This window comes from Camelus dromedarius, chromosome 36 (genome assembly GCF_036321535.1).
Source record: "Camelus dromedarius isolate mCamDro1 chromosome 36, mCamDro1.pat, whole genome shotgun sequence".
NCBI classification, from domain to species: Eukaryota; Metazoa; Chordata; class Mammalia; order Artiodactyla; family Camelidae; genus Camelus; species Camelus dromedarius.
Window position 1 is genome coordinate 10,400,830 of NC_087471.1, and position 14,828 is coordinate 10,415,657.

General features: G+C 53.7%; 1 protein-coding gene across 2 annotated transcripts; it reads right to left on the minus strand.

The window, feature by feature from the left end:
* SOX7 (SRY-box transcription factor 7) lies at nt 1-6,409 on the minus strand. Of its 2 annotated transcripts, XR_010379208.1 has the most exons (3): nt 6,033-6,409; nt 1,311-2,641; nt 1-1,209 (listed from the first exon to the last, which is right to left on the minus strand). XR_010379208.1 is itself a non-coding variant. In XM_031442123.2 (2 exons), the coding sequence occupies exons 1-2, from the start codon at nt 6,268-6,270 to the stop codon at nt 1,710-1,712; spliced, it is 1,170 nt and encodes a 389-aa protein (XP_031297983.2). In that variant the 5' UTR covers nt 6,271-6,409; the 3' UTR covers nt 1-1,709. The 2 variants fall into 2 exon arrangements, 1 of the variants encoding a protein (XP_031297983.2); XM_031442123.2 differs by having other exon boundaries at nt 1-2,641.
* Nucleotides 6,410-14,828: the final 8,419 nt, after the last annotated feature.

The following is a 14,828-nucleotide window of genomic DNA, read 5'->3' on the forward strand; positions in this document are numbered from 1 at the left end:
TATTGTCCATGATTTACTATTTATTACCAAATGTTATATACAGTAATAGCATAAAGATTAATCATGTCTGATAAGTGATTTTACAGGAGGACTCCTTGGAAGGAAAAAAAAGGGATCTTTCAACAATACAAAATATAAGGTGAAAATAATAGGAGAATATATAAAACGCATATTTCATACAGGCAATAATATGCTGAAATCAAAAATACAACTGTCTTTTAGCTCACTGATAGGTATGGTCCTTCAAAGGAGGTTTGGGGGAAGGATGGAAATGTTCAGGGGGTGGGGTCAGGGCTCAGAAACATTTTCTGAATCACAGTGCATTTCTGTTCTTTGGGAAGTAAATACAACAAAGGGGAGGTTGCTTTGATGTGTTGGCTGAAGATATTACCTGAAGGACCAGCTGGCTGCTAAGGAGAACAAATTTCCATCTCAGCCATAGGAAACACACCTGGGATTTTTAAAGTCAAGGGATCTTTGAATTAGTGGCCAATTCAGGGGTGAAGGAAGAGCAGGGGAGAAGAGAAAAAAGAAATTCCAGGGAAGGGAGAAAGGGAGATGGGGACAGTGGGAAAGAAGTTCCTTTTGCACCTGTAGACGGGAGAGTGTGATGAAGCTTTGCTCAAGAAATCAACACATCCAGATTGGAGGAAAGCGATGGTACTGTGCTGAAATTCTGTTCCAGTTCCCTGCTCTTTGGGTGGTTAGGCACAGAGGGTTGACAAGAAGTTGCTAATACCAGCAGGAGTTTCTGATCCAGACGGTGCATGAAGGTGTGTGTGCTGTGTGTCCCACACACACTGTATATATTCAGGCTGTGTATATTCTCTTGAAATGTATGTGTAATAAAAAAGAACTTATCTTTAAAAATACGGGTTTTTTCTTAAAAGATCAGCATGAATTTAATCTCATTTTCAGTGATGCATTTAAGCTCAGTGGTTAATTTCCCAAATCAAGATGCGTATTTTTTCTCAAACTGGAAAAGCCTCCTTTTGGAAGACTATGATCCTTTTGGAAGGCAGGCCAAGTGCAGCAAAGCCTGGTATCCTTGGGCTGTGCACGAATTGTCGCCAGGTTGCACATTAATGAGCTCACTGAGGCAAACTTCATTTTCCTGTTAGCCTTGAGAGAACCTTAAATCAGAAAACCTTGGAGCAGAAGTGACCTGGAGCAGATGTCTGTCCCTCACTTTACAGACGGGGGAACGGGCTGGAAAGGGAGAAGAAATGAGTCGGATTGCCTCCAGCCCCCTGAGGCAGAATTGCGATCGCATCCTGGGTCCCCTGAGTCTTAGCCCGGGTTCCCCTCACCTGGAAGACCCACAGGTCAGGACGGCTGAACCCCCTGCGGCTGAGTCAGAAGCAGGAGAGGCGCGAATGCTGCTGGGCTCTTCCCCAACTTGTTTCCGGTCTGAGGATGGGGGAGGAGAGGCCAGTGAAAATTCTACCGGGAAACACCGTCTTTCAGCAACGACCGTGCCTTATTTCCACGGTGTAGCCGGTGAAAACTCACTTGAAGGAATATAACTCGAAATGCAGGCTGCAGGGGGCGGGGCAGGCGGGGAAGGGGGCGGAGGGGCCCTGGGATCCGCAGAGCGGCTCCGCGAGCGGCAGTTCAGACCTGCCCGCCCCGGGGCGCTGCGCATCCGCTCCGCTCAGCGCGGGAAGGAGAAACGGCTGCGAGGCAGGGCCAGGCTGGCTGTCCCGGCTCTATGACACGCTGTAGCTGTTGTAGTACGTGGCCGTGGCATCAGCCAGCACGGAGATGAGGCTGGTCTCCGTGGGGCCCGTTGGTGTCACCTGAGAGACCGCGGCCTGCCCACTGAGGGCCACAGCCCCGGCGGCAGAGTCTGGGTGGCCGGGAGTGTTCAAGTACTGGTCGAACTCATTGCGATCCATGTCCCCCAGGAGTTCCGCCTGGCTCAGCTGATCCAGGGCGTCAAAGCCGGGGTGCTCGGGAGGCGGGGAGAGCTGGCCCAGGTGGGCATGGAGGTTGGAGTGGAGAGGCGGGTAGGTTGCAGGGGAGTAATAGGCAGGGGACGGGGGACAGCCAGGCATCATAGAGACGCCTGAGGACTGGCCGAGGGTCAGGGAGCTCAGGGGGTGGCCGCAGTGGAGGGGGCTGGGGGCATACTCCGGCGAGTAGGGGGGCGCGGGCAGGTGGGGGATGCGGCGGGAGTGCGCATGCTCTTCCTGGCAGGGGGAGGAGAAGAAGGTCTGCTCCGGCTCCAGCGCGTCCAGGGGCGACATCTCCGGCGGGGTGGGCAGCCCGTAAGGGTACGCGTCCACGCTGCCCGGGGTGCCGGTGCCGCCGCCGCCGCCGCCGCCGCCGGCCGGGCCCTCATGGAAGCAGCCCCGCAGGCTGGGCAGCGCGGAGCCCGGGGAGTACTCACCCCGGTCCTCCTTCTCCCCCAGCGCCGCCCGGCCGCCGCCCCGCTTCTCGGGCAGAGCGTTCTGGTCGCGGGAGAGCGAGCTCAGCAGGAAGCCGGGGTCCACGCGCTTGCACAGGCGCTTGGCCTGCTTCTTCCTGCGCGGGCGGTACTTGTAGTTGGGGTAATCCTGCATGTGCTGCAGGCGCAGCCGCTCCGCCTCGTCCACGTAGGGCCTCTTCTGGGACAGCGTCAGCGCCTTCCACGACTTTCCTGCTCACACAAGTCAGAGAAGGCCATGTTCAGCACCTGCGCGGCTAGGGCGGCCCACGCACCTGTCTCGGACTGGGGCCTCCAAGCATCATGCATGCACACGCTGGCCGCCTCTGGCCCCCCCGGCCCCCCGCGCAGGACTCACGGCACTCCTCGCGCCTCTCCCCAGCCCATGTCCTGTGCGCTCAGGAAGGCCAAGCCAACCTCTCCCGCTTCCACGCCCCAAAGCGCTCCTGCCAATCACACACACAGCCAGGGCACCTCCTACATCAAAGCCACCAGATGTAGGTACAGACAGTGCGGGATGCACAGTGAAAGGCCCACCTGGCCCAATGTCAGCGACAGGACAAAAGTATGTAACGACTCCAACATTGATTTGGGTTCCCTTTCCCCTCCCAGGGTCAATTCTAATCATTTGTGCATCTTAATGAAAACTCTGCCTTCCTTGATTACAGCCGCCTCTAAGGAAGTGATGCTGTAATATTTATTTGTGGCATAAATCTCGCAGGCCTTCTTGTGAAGGAACTCACGCCCAGTCCATAGTTTCACAAATGGATGTAAATTAGAGGATCTCACTCAGGGCAACAGAGGGTTAGCCCTTATATCTGAAGGTCAAATAGGACCCTACTGCGTGAAGACCTGTCTGTGACCAGAATGCTAGCAGCTGCCTGCAACACATGCACACACGCACACACACCAGACAGCTTCCAGCCGTCTATTTAGGGCCTTCTGCCCATGGCAGGGGTCACCTCTACACAGGAGCAAATCCCTTAATTCCCCGATGCCTCTGAGCTCAAAACTCTCTCCTAAAGAAGCATCCCATGCTTGTGTCCCACTGATGCAAAGATGCTGGGTTCACTTGTGTTTTCTATTCATCCTCACTCACTTGTGTGTTGTTTTGTAAATCACCTTAGTGTCTCTTTCTCTCTCAAAGTACACTGCACATTCTCCCTGCTGCAGGTTTTCTGAAGGTCACTTCGGGGCCCCTTAGATTGTTACCTCCTAGGGTGGACTCAGGATTCTACAACTTGACAAGTTCCCCCATGACTCTACTGTATCCTGAAGTCTGAGACCGACCTGCCCAGAGCGCAGGCCCTCTGCTAAGCCCTGGAAGGAAAGGGGCCACATCTCCCACTCAGAGCACTCTGCAGAGGGCCACGTCCAGAGCCGTGTGTTCGGCCCCTCGGCGCAGGTGCTGGCTGGCCCTGAGTGCCAGGCCCGCAGAAGGGGCTGCAGGAGGGCCCTTATTAAATGCGTTCTACCTTTTGGATGAAAATTTATAACTATTCTGACAGAATTATCAATTAATATAATTAGCTCTCATTTAAAAGGGCAACTTGAAACGTGTCAGGAACTCCAGATTTGGGGTTGGTCACCAGTTTCCAGCCTGTGGCTGAGGCCACAAAGTTGTTGCAAGAGGCCCAAGATCCAGACTCACCCACACCCTGACTGTGGACTGAATATGCAGTGTGACCCTAGTTTCTAAGTGTACCTGGATATTGTAGTATTCATAAAACAGAGGTTCATTTTAAACACCACCAAATGTATAACTGTCTTTACATGCTTTCTCATTCATAATATACTAAAAACATGAGTGCTACTGGGTGAGGTTTTTAATGTTAAAGATTGGAAAGCTAAAAGTCAAAAAGTTTGGATTCCCACATTCAGCCCTTTCCCTTCCCTAAGTCAGAAAGGAAAAGGCTGGGCATGATCCCAGGGGGTGGACGCAGACCATCCTGCTGCCCCCTCTATGAGCAGGTTTAGAAAGTCTGCATTTTTCAAAGCAACACCATGTTGGTTTCCCTTGCCCAGTGCCTGGGGCTGTGTGGCTAAGCAGAAAGCAACAAGCGTCTTTCCTGCATAATGCACTGTAACTTCTGGAAGCCCAAGTGCCAGCTGCCAGCAGGAATCAGCTCACAGGAGGTGTCTGTCAACTGGGTCCCTTCTCCTATCCTTTCTCTGGGAGCAGGCAGCCCCCATCCTGCAAGGCTCCCCAGCCTGAGATCTCTGCCCCAGGCTGGGCCTGCTCCCTCCTGGCATGGTGACTGGGGGACACCAAAAAAACTTTCAGGGACCCACAAAAAAAAAAGTATTCTCATTTCTTTAGAAATCTGAAGAAAAATATGGACTTTCAGTTGCAAGAAAAATGTTTTATATTATTGAACATATTAATATATTTGTCTTTATGCCAACACAGTATAAAGTATAATTTTAAATATTTTTCTGTGTGGGAAGGGGCTCGCTAAGACACTGGCCCACTCATTCACCCCAGGCACAGCTAGCCAGCGGACTGGGCCATAGGTAGGAGGCTCTCTGAAACCAGTACTCCATCAGTGGCTTTGAAAGGGCATCTAACTGCAGGCAGGCCCTCTGCAGGAGAGCACAAAGATGGAGGTCCGCCCTCACTACCGATCTGGGGAAGAAGCCTGGCGCTCCAACGGAAAAATGTTCCAATCTGGGCCGGGTGGGGTTGGAGAGGGCAGGGTCAGCCTGGAGTGCCCACACACTGGGCCTTCTCACTGGGCTTGGCGCCTGCTTTGAAAGGTTCCCACGGGTTAAAATGAATAAAAACCACGGTGAAGGGCAAAGAGGTTAGGAGTTGGGTGGAGCTGAAAAGTGCTCAGCTCCTGACAAGGGAGAGAGGAGAAACCCCGACAGGAACTCCAGGAACATCCTCTCTCTAGGCTCCTTGGCCTGGCTCGTCCCTGTCCCCAGTCGGGCCGCATGGGTTGGGACAGCTCAGCAGCCCTTGGGAAGCAGCCGAGCTGCAGGACAAACCCTCATCGGCCGTCCTAAGCATCCGAAGCAAATTTTCTACACTCCTGCGATTGCGAAATGAAGGTTCGAAATCAAGTCAATTTTGCTGTTGGTTTAATAATTAAGGTAAAGCAGCAATGCGTTCCCCCAAGATCAAGAATATTCGTTAGTGATAGTTCCAGCCTCCCTCTGATTGTGCTGGTGGTGAAGTTCAGGGAATGACGGTTTTCCCGCTCCGGTATTGCTAGCAGACGCCCATTCTACCCGGCCTCGGCGTTTCCGTCCCCGCCCGTCGGTGCGCGCGGGTCCCGGTCGCCCGGCCGCTGCGGGGCCCCGCCTGTGCCCCGGGGCCCCTAACTCAGCTCCGGTCCTCGCGAACGGGCCTCCCCGGCCACCTCGGCGGACCGCGCCGTTTCACTCTGGGCTTCCTCCAGGTGTCCCTGCTGGGAATCCCGGCCCCCGCGCGCACACTCACCCCACCCCGGCCCCGATGCCCAACCTCACGGGCACGGCGCGCGCCCGTGCGGCCCCCGCGCCGGGTCCTGTCCCACCCGCCCCCGCGCGGCCCCCGCCCGGCCTCCAGCCGCCAGCCCCGTCCCGCCGACCTCGGGGCGCGCCCCGCCCGCTCACTCACCCAGCATCTTGCTGAGCTCGGCGTTGTGCAGGTCCGGGTTCTGCACCGCCAGACGTTTCCTCTCGTCCTTGGCCCACACCATGAAGGCGTTCATGGGCCGCCGGATCCGGCTCTCCGAGCCCTTGTCCCCCGGCGGGCGGGGGGCGGCCGGCGGCGACAGCCCGTCCGACAGCTCGGCTTCCAGGGCCGGGCACTCGAGCCCCTCGGGCCACGGGTAAGCTCCCAGCAGCGAGGCCATGGCCGCACGGGGGTCGCCTCGCTTCGCGTCGTCGGGCCGGCGCTGACCTGGCCCTCGCACCGGTCGGGGCGTCCAACTTGGCCCGCAGCCGCGGCCCGGCCCCTTATTTATCAGCTTCGGGCGGCCGCGTCCTCCAATGACTCTCGAAGGCGGCGCGGCCCCTCCCTCCTTCTCGGCGCGGCCCCCTCCTGCGTCCCGGGCCGCCGCGTCCCCGCTCCGACCTGCGGGCAGGGGAGACGGGAGGGAGGGCCGCTTCCCCGTGCCCGCCCCTGGCCCGCCCCTCCGCCTCCCAGGTCCCTCCAGGGGATCCGCGCCCGGCCGCCCCTCGTCCGGCCCGCTCCCGGCGCAGGTGCCTCCGGCCGGCTGGCGGACGCCGCCCGCAGTCACCAGGCCCGGGAGCGGGAGCCGGACGGGCCCCTCGGCCTGACTGGCCGCGCGGCCTCCGCGGGCCAGGATCCGCCAGCTCCCCCCGCGCGTGGAATCCTACGGAGAACCGAGGCCAAACAGGTTTCGCTGGGAAAGCCCGGGCGCGAGAGACTTTTCCCCCATCCCCCACCCCAACCCAGAGTAGCCTGTGAACCGTTCTTAACAGAACACACCTACTGCTTGCCTAAAATGACCCGGGAGGCGACAACCTCCCCCCCAGCCAACTTGGGCGGCCATAGAGGCTGCTAAGGGCAGGGGCCGCATCACGCATCGGGCTCTTCGCAGCGCCCACCCGGGGGCCCCCTCGACGCCCCGCAGCTCCCTGGCTCTCAGCTCTCCCTTATCTGCCTGCCATCTGATTTCTCTCTCCTCACACCCCCATTCCCACCCCACCCCACCCCAGTCTCCTGTGTCCCGGCCGCTAGCCCTTCTCTCACGGAATTCCTTTCTCATGGTTGTTTTCTCTTCTCCGACCAGCAGTCCTGCTTCTCAGAGCGGAGTCCTCTGAGAAGTCCGTTCCGGCCCTCCCCTCCCGCGTCCCCTAGGCTTTGGCCCGAACTGGTAGCTTCCGAGTTCCTCTCCTCCTGACACCCCAGGGTAGACAGGGCTGCGGGTTCTGGGCGGGCTAGGAGCTCGTCCTTCGTCCCTCGTCCCTCGAAGACGCAAACCCCTTGCTCAGACGGCAGCTCCGCGTGACGCGGCTTCGAGTGAGTAGGGCTGTTCCCTGGCTCTCACTTCAGTGCTGGCACACAGTAGGCACTCGGGAACTGCCAGATAAGTGAATGAATAAATGAGCGAGCAGATTCGGCTTAGACACACCCTGCTGTATAAAACGGGGCAGCCATAAGGCTTGACTAGATCCTAGACTTCAATCCGCATATATTACTGAGCGCCACCCCAGCAGGGCTCCCCAGAGGTGACCCTGAAAGGAGGTAGCATTGTGAGAGGACTGTGGGGTCTGGAGTCAAGACCTGTCTTCAGTGTTGGGTTACTTACTGTGTGACTTTGCAAGAGTCAAGCATCTCTGTAGGCCTCCTTTCCCAATCCTAAAATGAGGAAGATGGTAAGACTGATCTAACAGGACTGTGTATGAAAGCCGGAACTCTATACATGTTGGTTGATGTTAACAGAACTCTATACATGCAGTCTGAGTTCTAAGTCCGGATTTCAGTGTCCCAGCGTGCAGGGACTGAGTTCACAGGCACCTTGTGTGCAACGCGCCCTCCCGGACGGGCCCCAAGGCTGAGACCGTGCAAGTGAATGGAGAAGTGCAGCTTCTCCGTTTTTAAGTCCCAGTTTTAACCTCTGGAGCCCGGGATAATACTTATCCAAGAACGGGCTTTACACACAAAATAGGCTGCTTAGTTTTCTCGCCCTTCCAGCCAGCAGCCAGTAGCAGCATCCTAGGCCCGAGCACCCCACCCACTGCTCTCCGGGCTGATTAGCGCGGGGCGCGGTGCTGGCTGGCAAGTGCGTGCTGGGAGCCGAGAGAGCATCTTGCAACCCGAGGTAGAGAGGCGGAGCTGGCTGGCGCCGAGGACCGAGCGGGAAGGGGATGGTTTGAGGCGAACACGTGTTCGCGGTCTAGGCGGACTTCCCTACTCCGGGAAGCCTAGGCCGGTTCCCGAGTTGAACCCCTCTGCCAGAAATTCTTCAATAAAAATCCCCAGACCGGAATGCTCCGGGAACCGCGGGTAGCTAGGGCCGCGCCCGGCAGGGGGTGCAGCTCGCTGTTGGGGGGTAGAAGGGATCCCCGCAGGTGGATTTGCACCGCAGCCCAGGGTCTCCGGAAGGACTGGACTCAGACCCTTTCTAACCCATCGCCGTTCTAGGGCAGGACGCTGCTCCGCAGGGTCAGAGGTCTCTAGGGGACAGCGCCCCCTTGCCAGCCGCGGGCGTCCCCACGCCTGCCCGCAGCCTCCGGCGCCCTCTCCGCGCGGCTCTGGAGCTGAGAGTGCACGCAGCGGGGGCGCGCCCAGGCACCAGGTTGGGTAGATGCGTAGGCCCCAGGGATTCCCGGAGCGCAGAGCCATGGAGTTGGATTCCAGAGCCCGACAGCAAAGATGGAGAAAACAACGGGGGCGAAGGCAGAGAGAACACATGTTGTCGATGTTGTTTCCAATCATAATTTCTTGCATTCTGTCCGGAGAGAGCGCGAGCGTGGGTTGTCCAGGACCTGGGCGTTAACAGCCATATCGCTCGCACGGCGCCGCCCCGAGCGTGTGCACTGTGTGCACGCGGGAACCCGGGTTCTTTCACTCACTCCACTCCTTTATTTCTTCTTTAATTTGCAACTACGCATTGATTCACCTGCGCAAATTTATGCAAGCGTGCCCTGGTGCAGGCGGAGCTAAGGGATGCTGGGTCCTGTAACCCCACTGCCTCTCGGGTCACGGCGACCTTCAATCCTCTGGAGCTCCGCAGAGAGCTCAAACGTCCCCAAAGCCCGGGGCTCAGAGGGCTGGCGTCTTTCGAGGCATCCCCCACACCTGCTCTGGCCTGCGCTGGGCCCAGGATTACGGCCAGTTGTTGACAGAGGCTCATCCGTGAAGACTCCACGCAGTGAATTCGCTAAGCAGCCGTGCCAAGAAGGGTGGAGACGTTTGGGACTGTGATGCCAGTCCCGCGGGTCCTTGGACCCGAAACGGAATGGGATGGGGGTTCCCAAAGACACGGGAGAGTAGAGTTGGGGCCGCAGGTCTGCGTCTGACTTTTCCCATGTGTATTGTGAACTTTGAGCTCTGCTCTCTTTCTCAAAAGCCTTTTACTACCCTCCCCACCCCTTTCCTCGTTCCCTACTTCCCTGCCCCCTCCTTCCCTCTCCCCTCCTTCCCTTTCTCCTCCTCCTCCTCTTCCCCCTCTCCCTCCTCCAGCCCATCTCCCTTTAGCTCTGTAGTTCACTGAGCAGGGTTTCCAGGAACACAGGACTCGAAGTCAGGAACCCCTAAGTGTTAAAGTTGCCTCAGGTCACTAGTGGTGTGATGATAGTTCATTGACCTGATCTCAGCCTTCATTTCTTCACCAGTAAAATGGGAATGATAACAGGATTACTGTTTGTGAAAGCGCCTCAGATATTTTAAATAACTGTGAAATGTTGTAAAATAAAGGAATTTTAAATGTAAAATTAACAGGGACAAACCTACAAAACTTTCCCCTCAAGGAGCTTTCCTCCTTCTATCCCAAACTGTAGGGTTTCCGTGACTCTAGGGGAAGGAGAAAGGGGGGATAGGGCGCAATTCCTGCTGCAACCCGGCAGCCCTGGCACCTGGCACCAGACCAAGCTCTGCGAGGGACCAAGTGGAAGGCGGCTGCACTGAGCAGAGGGAGCCACCACTCCCGGCCCTCATCTCTGCACCACTTTTGTGCATGTTTTGCTGGTGTGTTTTGTCCCTCACACCAGGCTGGAGGTTGAAATCACCACCACACTTTGCTCACACTGATGTATCTGAATTTGACTGATCCATCGCTCAAGTTCCACTGGACCTTTCCTCATCCAAATGGCTCTTGAAGTTCAAGGTAACATGAAAAGCAAATGGGTAAACCCTGTCAGCCACCAGCAAGGTGCATGCTGCAGAGCTTGGAGACCTGGCCCAGGCCTGCCAGCTGCCCTCTCCCCCACCCCTGGACGGACTTCCTCCAAGAAGCAGAGTTCCTCTCTTTTAACCACCAGAAATCTCTTCAGAGTCATTTATGAGAAATTCATCAAGGTCTCTGATTTAGAATAATTTGGAGGGATTAAACCACACAGGAGGGATTTAAGACATACCCAGCGGCTTACCTGGGTGGACTGGAAGCAGGCAGGGCACAAGGACACCTGGACAGAGTGTCACAGTGTCTTAGGTTTAACAGCAGGGACTAGGGGAGAAGGAATGGGGTTTTCAGATGACACTGCTGCTGAGTGTGGGTAGTGCAGACCTCCTGACAAGAGCAAGATCCTTTTGTAACAGGGACTCAGTCATAACAAAACACTGGGGTAGAGAAACCCAAGTTCCCCTGGGGTCCCCAGGTCAGACTTTCCGGTTCCTATAGCACATCCCCTCTGCACGTGCGTGCTCGTCTCTGCTCAGCCATGTCTCCCCGTGAACGGTGGCCGCACCTGGACTCAGAGCCAGAAGATATGAAGTCCAGTCCCATCTGCCACTACCGGCCGTGCACATCTGAGCAAGTCTCTTGGCCAGGGCACAGGGCGGAGAGCCTAGTGAGGCCCGGTGAGCCGACGACGGGCCTGCCCGGGCCGTGTGCACGCCGAGAACAGCCCTGAGGTAAGCGGTGCTCATCCTGGGAGCTGTGTTTGCTTCTTCCTAACACGGAGGGCTAGGAGAGATCCAAGCCAAGAACAAAGCTCTTCTCCCACTCCGCTCTGAACGATGATCAGATTTCCTTCCAAAAGGGTAGGATTACTGCATTGAAATGATCTTTATTTAATTGGTCAGAGCTAAACTTTCAGACAAATTTAAATGGAGAAACCAACAAATTACAAGGAAAACTTAACAGTTGGTTCAAGGAGTTATGTTTCTATCTCTTTAACTCTATTGCCTCTTCTGTCCATATGCCTAACAGGAAGAAGAGAAACTGATGAGAAACCACCTATAAATAATGCAAAATGGAAAATAAGTCTTTTCTTAGGCTCTCGGCATACGCCTGAGTTCTGAGGACGCAGTGTCAGCATGATGAGTGATGCCGTGAGGTGATGCTGGTAGCAATCTCATCATGGAGAATTCTGTCAGCAGCCAACAGCTGGTGTGAGAAACCAAGGAGACTTCTCATTTGTTTGGCTTATGAGGTTGCTTTAATGGGTGGATTTCGAGCTACCATTCTTTTATGTTTTGTTTTTATTTTTTATTTTATTTTATTTTATTGGGTTTTTTTTTTTTCCTGCAAGGGAGTAATTAGGTTTATTTATTATTTAATGGGGGTGCGGGGGATCAAACCCAGGACCTCGTGCTTGCTAAGCATACACTCTACCACTGAGCTATACCCACCCCTATTATGTTTGGCTTTTAATAAAACGTTCACTGAAGTACTGCTGCCCACAGAGATGGGCACAGACGGAGGTGTGGGCTGAGTGGTCACCAGAGAGCACACCGGCATACAACGCTCACAGCATGAGACAGAATGCTACCCGCCCTCCCATTCTATGGGTTCCACCACCATGACATTTTAAGTTCCTTTAGGGCTGGGACTGGGTATCCTTCTGTTTTAAGATGTGGTATATTAACAGAAAATTTGATATATAGGCAGGCCAACAGATCAAGAGTTGATGGCCACTGAAAAGCTAGTTACTCACAGTTCCCAAGCAGGGTACTTCACACTCTAGGGGCTACGTGGGGCGGCACTGGAGAAGGGGAGGCCAGGCGAGAGCCCTTACTGTGGTTGCCCCAGCAAGAAACAAGGGAGGGAGGGAAAGCAGGCCTAGGACTGGCGAGGCTGAATAAGTTGGGTGGCCCTGGGGGAGAGGGGCTGTCCCTAGTTGCCTGGTAATTGGCCCTGGGGTGATTAGGGCAGGTGGCTAGTGGCCCAGAGTGTGAGCGTTCCATAAAGGACGTGGTTTTGGGTGTGGGTTTGCACATGAAAATTGCACTAGCAGGCAAGTTGTTTACTGCTCTGGGAATGAGCCAAGCCTGGGAGGGGCGGTCCCTCCAGAGTCAGCAAGGCTGGGGATGCCAAAGCATCAGCACACAGACAACCGAAGACGCGGTTAACACACACTCATCCCGGACACGCCAGAACCTGGAGTGATGTGTCGCATGTAATGGGCACCCAGCGAAGAGGAGGGTGGAAAGAAAAATGAAGGGACGGAGGGAGGGCAGAAGGGAACAGTGCAGTGGGCTGGCTAGTTGGGCAACAAGAAGGCCGACTTTACAGCCTCACTCCCCACAAGCATCGAAGTGAGTTGCCCACAGCAACTCGTGGGAAGACACCCCATTCAAGAGTTCCTGGGTTTCTATTCAGAAAGCTGGGATGTCTCAGCCGTCCCTTTATGAAGACTTCACTGGGAAACACGCCCCTCATTCACCACACCCACGTAGACCACCGGTCTAAATTGGTCCTTGAGCCGGTCACCCTGCACTTCTGCCAGCATCAGCCAGTGCCTGGGGATGAGATGTGCCCTAGTGATCTGTGCTGTGTAACAAGCCACCCTAAAAGTACCAGCACAAGCAACCACTATTATTACACTCAGTGGCTCTGTGGGCAAGAACGTGGACAGTGAACAGTGAGGGTGTCTGCTTCACGACGTCTGAGGTCTCACCTGAAAAGACGTGAATGGCTCAAACTAATTTAAATGGTCAGGAGCTGGACGCTTCTTCACCCATACATCTGACACCAAGGCTGAGATGACTCAAAGGCTGAGCTAAGCTTGGACTGTTAAAGTGTCTCTACATGGCTTCCATACTGTTTTGGCTTCCTTTTAGCATGATTTCTTATGTCAGCTCAGCTCCAAGAATGAGTGTTCCACAAACCACGTAAAAACTGCATGGTATTTTATGACTTATGCTCAAAAATCACGTGACATCACCTCTGACCAGTACTCTACTGGTCAAAGCAGTCCCAAGTTCCCTCTCCTGGCTAGATTTAAGGGGAGAGAACACAGATCCCCAGTTCTCAATATGAGGAGTGTCAAAGAATTGTGGCCATGTGTTCAAACCACCATGAGGTATGTGTATGTGTAAAATGATGTGGTGAGAACACCAGAGGTTTAAAACTGGCAGGTAACTAAGTAACTCATAACAGTGCTTCCCACCCCAAGGCCAAAGTCAAGGCAAAGAAGTGTGTGGCCCTTTACTTCATGCCTTCCTCGCACACACACTACATGATGCCAGTCCCTCAAAAGGTTTTCCAAGCTCCCTCAAAGAAAATAATAGGAATAAGGTAATAGTAACTTCATTTCTACCCTAGTTTTGGAGATGAGGAATGAAGGCCCTTAGAAATGAAATGACAGCTAGTAAGTGGAAGAACTGGTAAAATGACTCACTCCAAGGCTCTCTCAAGGACACCCATTCATTGCTTAATTCTCCACCAGATGTAGTGCTTGAATGGAATGAGGCTGGAGCCAAACAAACAATATCACTTAAGAAAGTAACCTTTTAAATGACAGAAGATGAAGGTATGGAAAAACAGGGATCAGATTTATCTTCCTACTTTAAACCACTTCAAAGTGAGATAAAATATATGAAACAAAAGTTTCAGACCTTGTGCACAGTGTAGGACAATAATCCTGGGAAAGAGAAACAAACAAGGCGAACCTGATAAGTTCCCCTACACACAGTCCAGCCGAAGTTTCCAGGCCACAGCGCAGGGAAGGGAAACTGAAACAGACCAGCGGTCTTGCTGTGTCAAAGAGAGAGTGTTCTGAGTCATGGGAGGACGAAGCAAAGAAGAGGAGACTGCACAGAGGGAGGACCGCAGAGATCTGCAGAAGGGTCTCCTTGGATCTTTGGCTGAGTACTCATCTGTATGTGTGTGTGAGAAATGGATGAAGACTGTGGGAAAAACACTGAAAAAAGTAGGTGGGAAAAAACCCCCAGAAAAACAGAAAAATACAACTCAAAACCAGCATGGAAAAAACAGTCAATAGAAACAGAATCAGAAATGATTATGGAACTAGCAAATAAGGATGTTAAAAGAGCTATTTTAAATATACTCCAGGGGGAGGGTATATAGCTCAGTGGTAAAGTGTATGCTTAACATGCATGAGGTCCTGGGTTCAATTCCCAGTACTTCCATTAAAAATAAATAAATAAGAAATAAACCTAATTACTTCCTCCCACCAAAAAAAATTTTTTTGTGTTTATAAAAAAATCTTTAAAAAACTAAGTGGCAAAAAATAAAAATAAAAAATAAATATACTGCACATGTTCAAGAAGATAGAGAAAAAAGAGAACAAGATGGGGAGAGAAAGAAAGATCTTTAAAAGACCCAAGTAAAAATTTTACAGGTGAAAGGTGCAATATTTGGAATACAAAGTACACTCACTAAGATTAACATGTTAGACATTACAGAAAAAAATATTAGTGAACATGAGATAAATATTCACAATGAAAAGCAGAGAGAACAAACCAGAAAATAGAGAAGCAATAATCTGTGAGACAGTATTAAGTGGCCTGTCATTAAGTAATTAAAGTCCTAGAAGA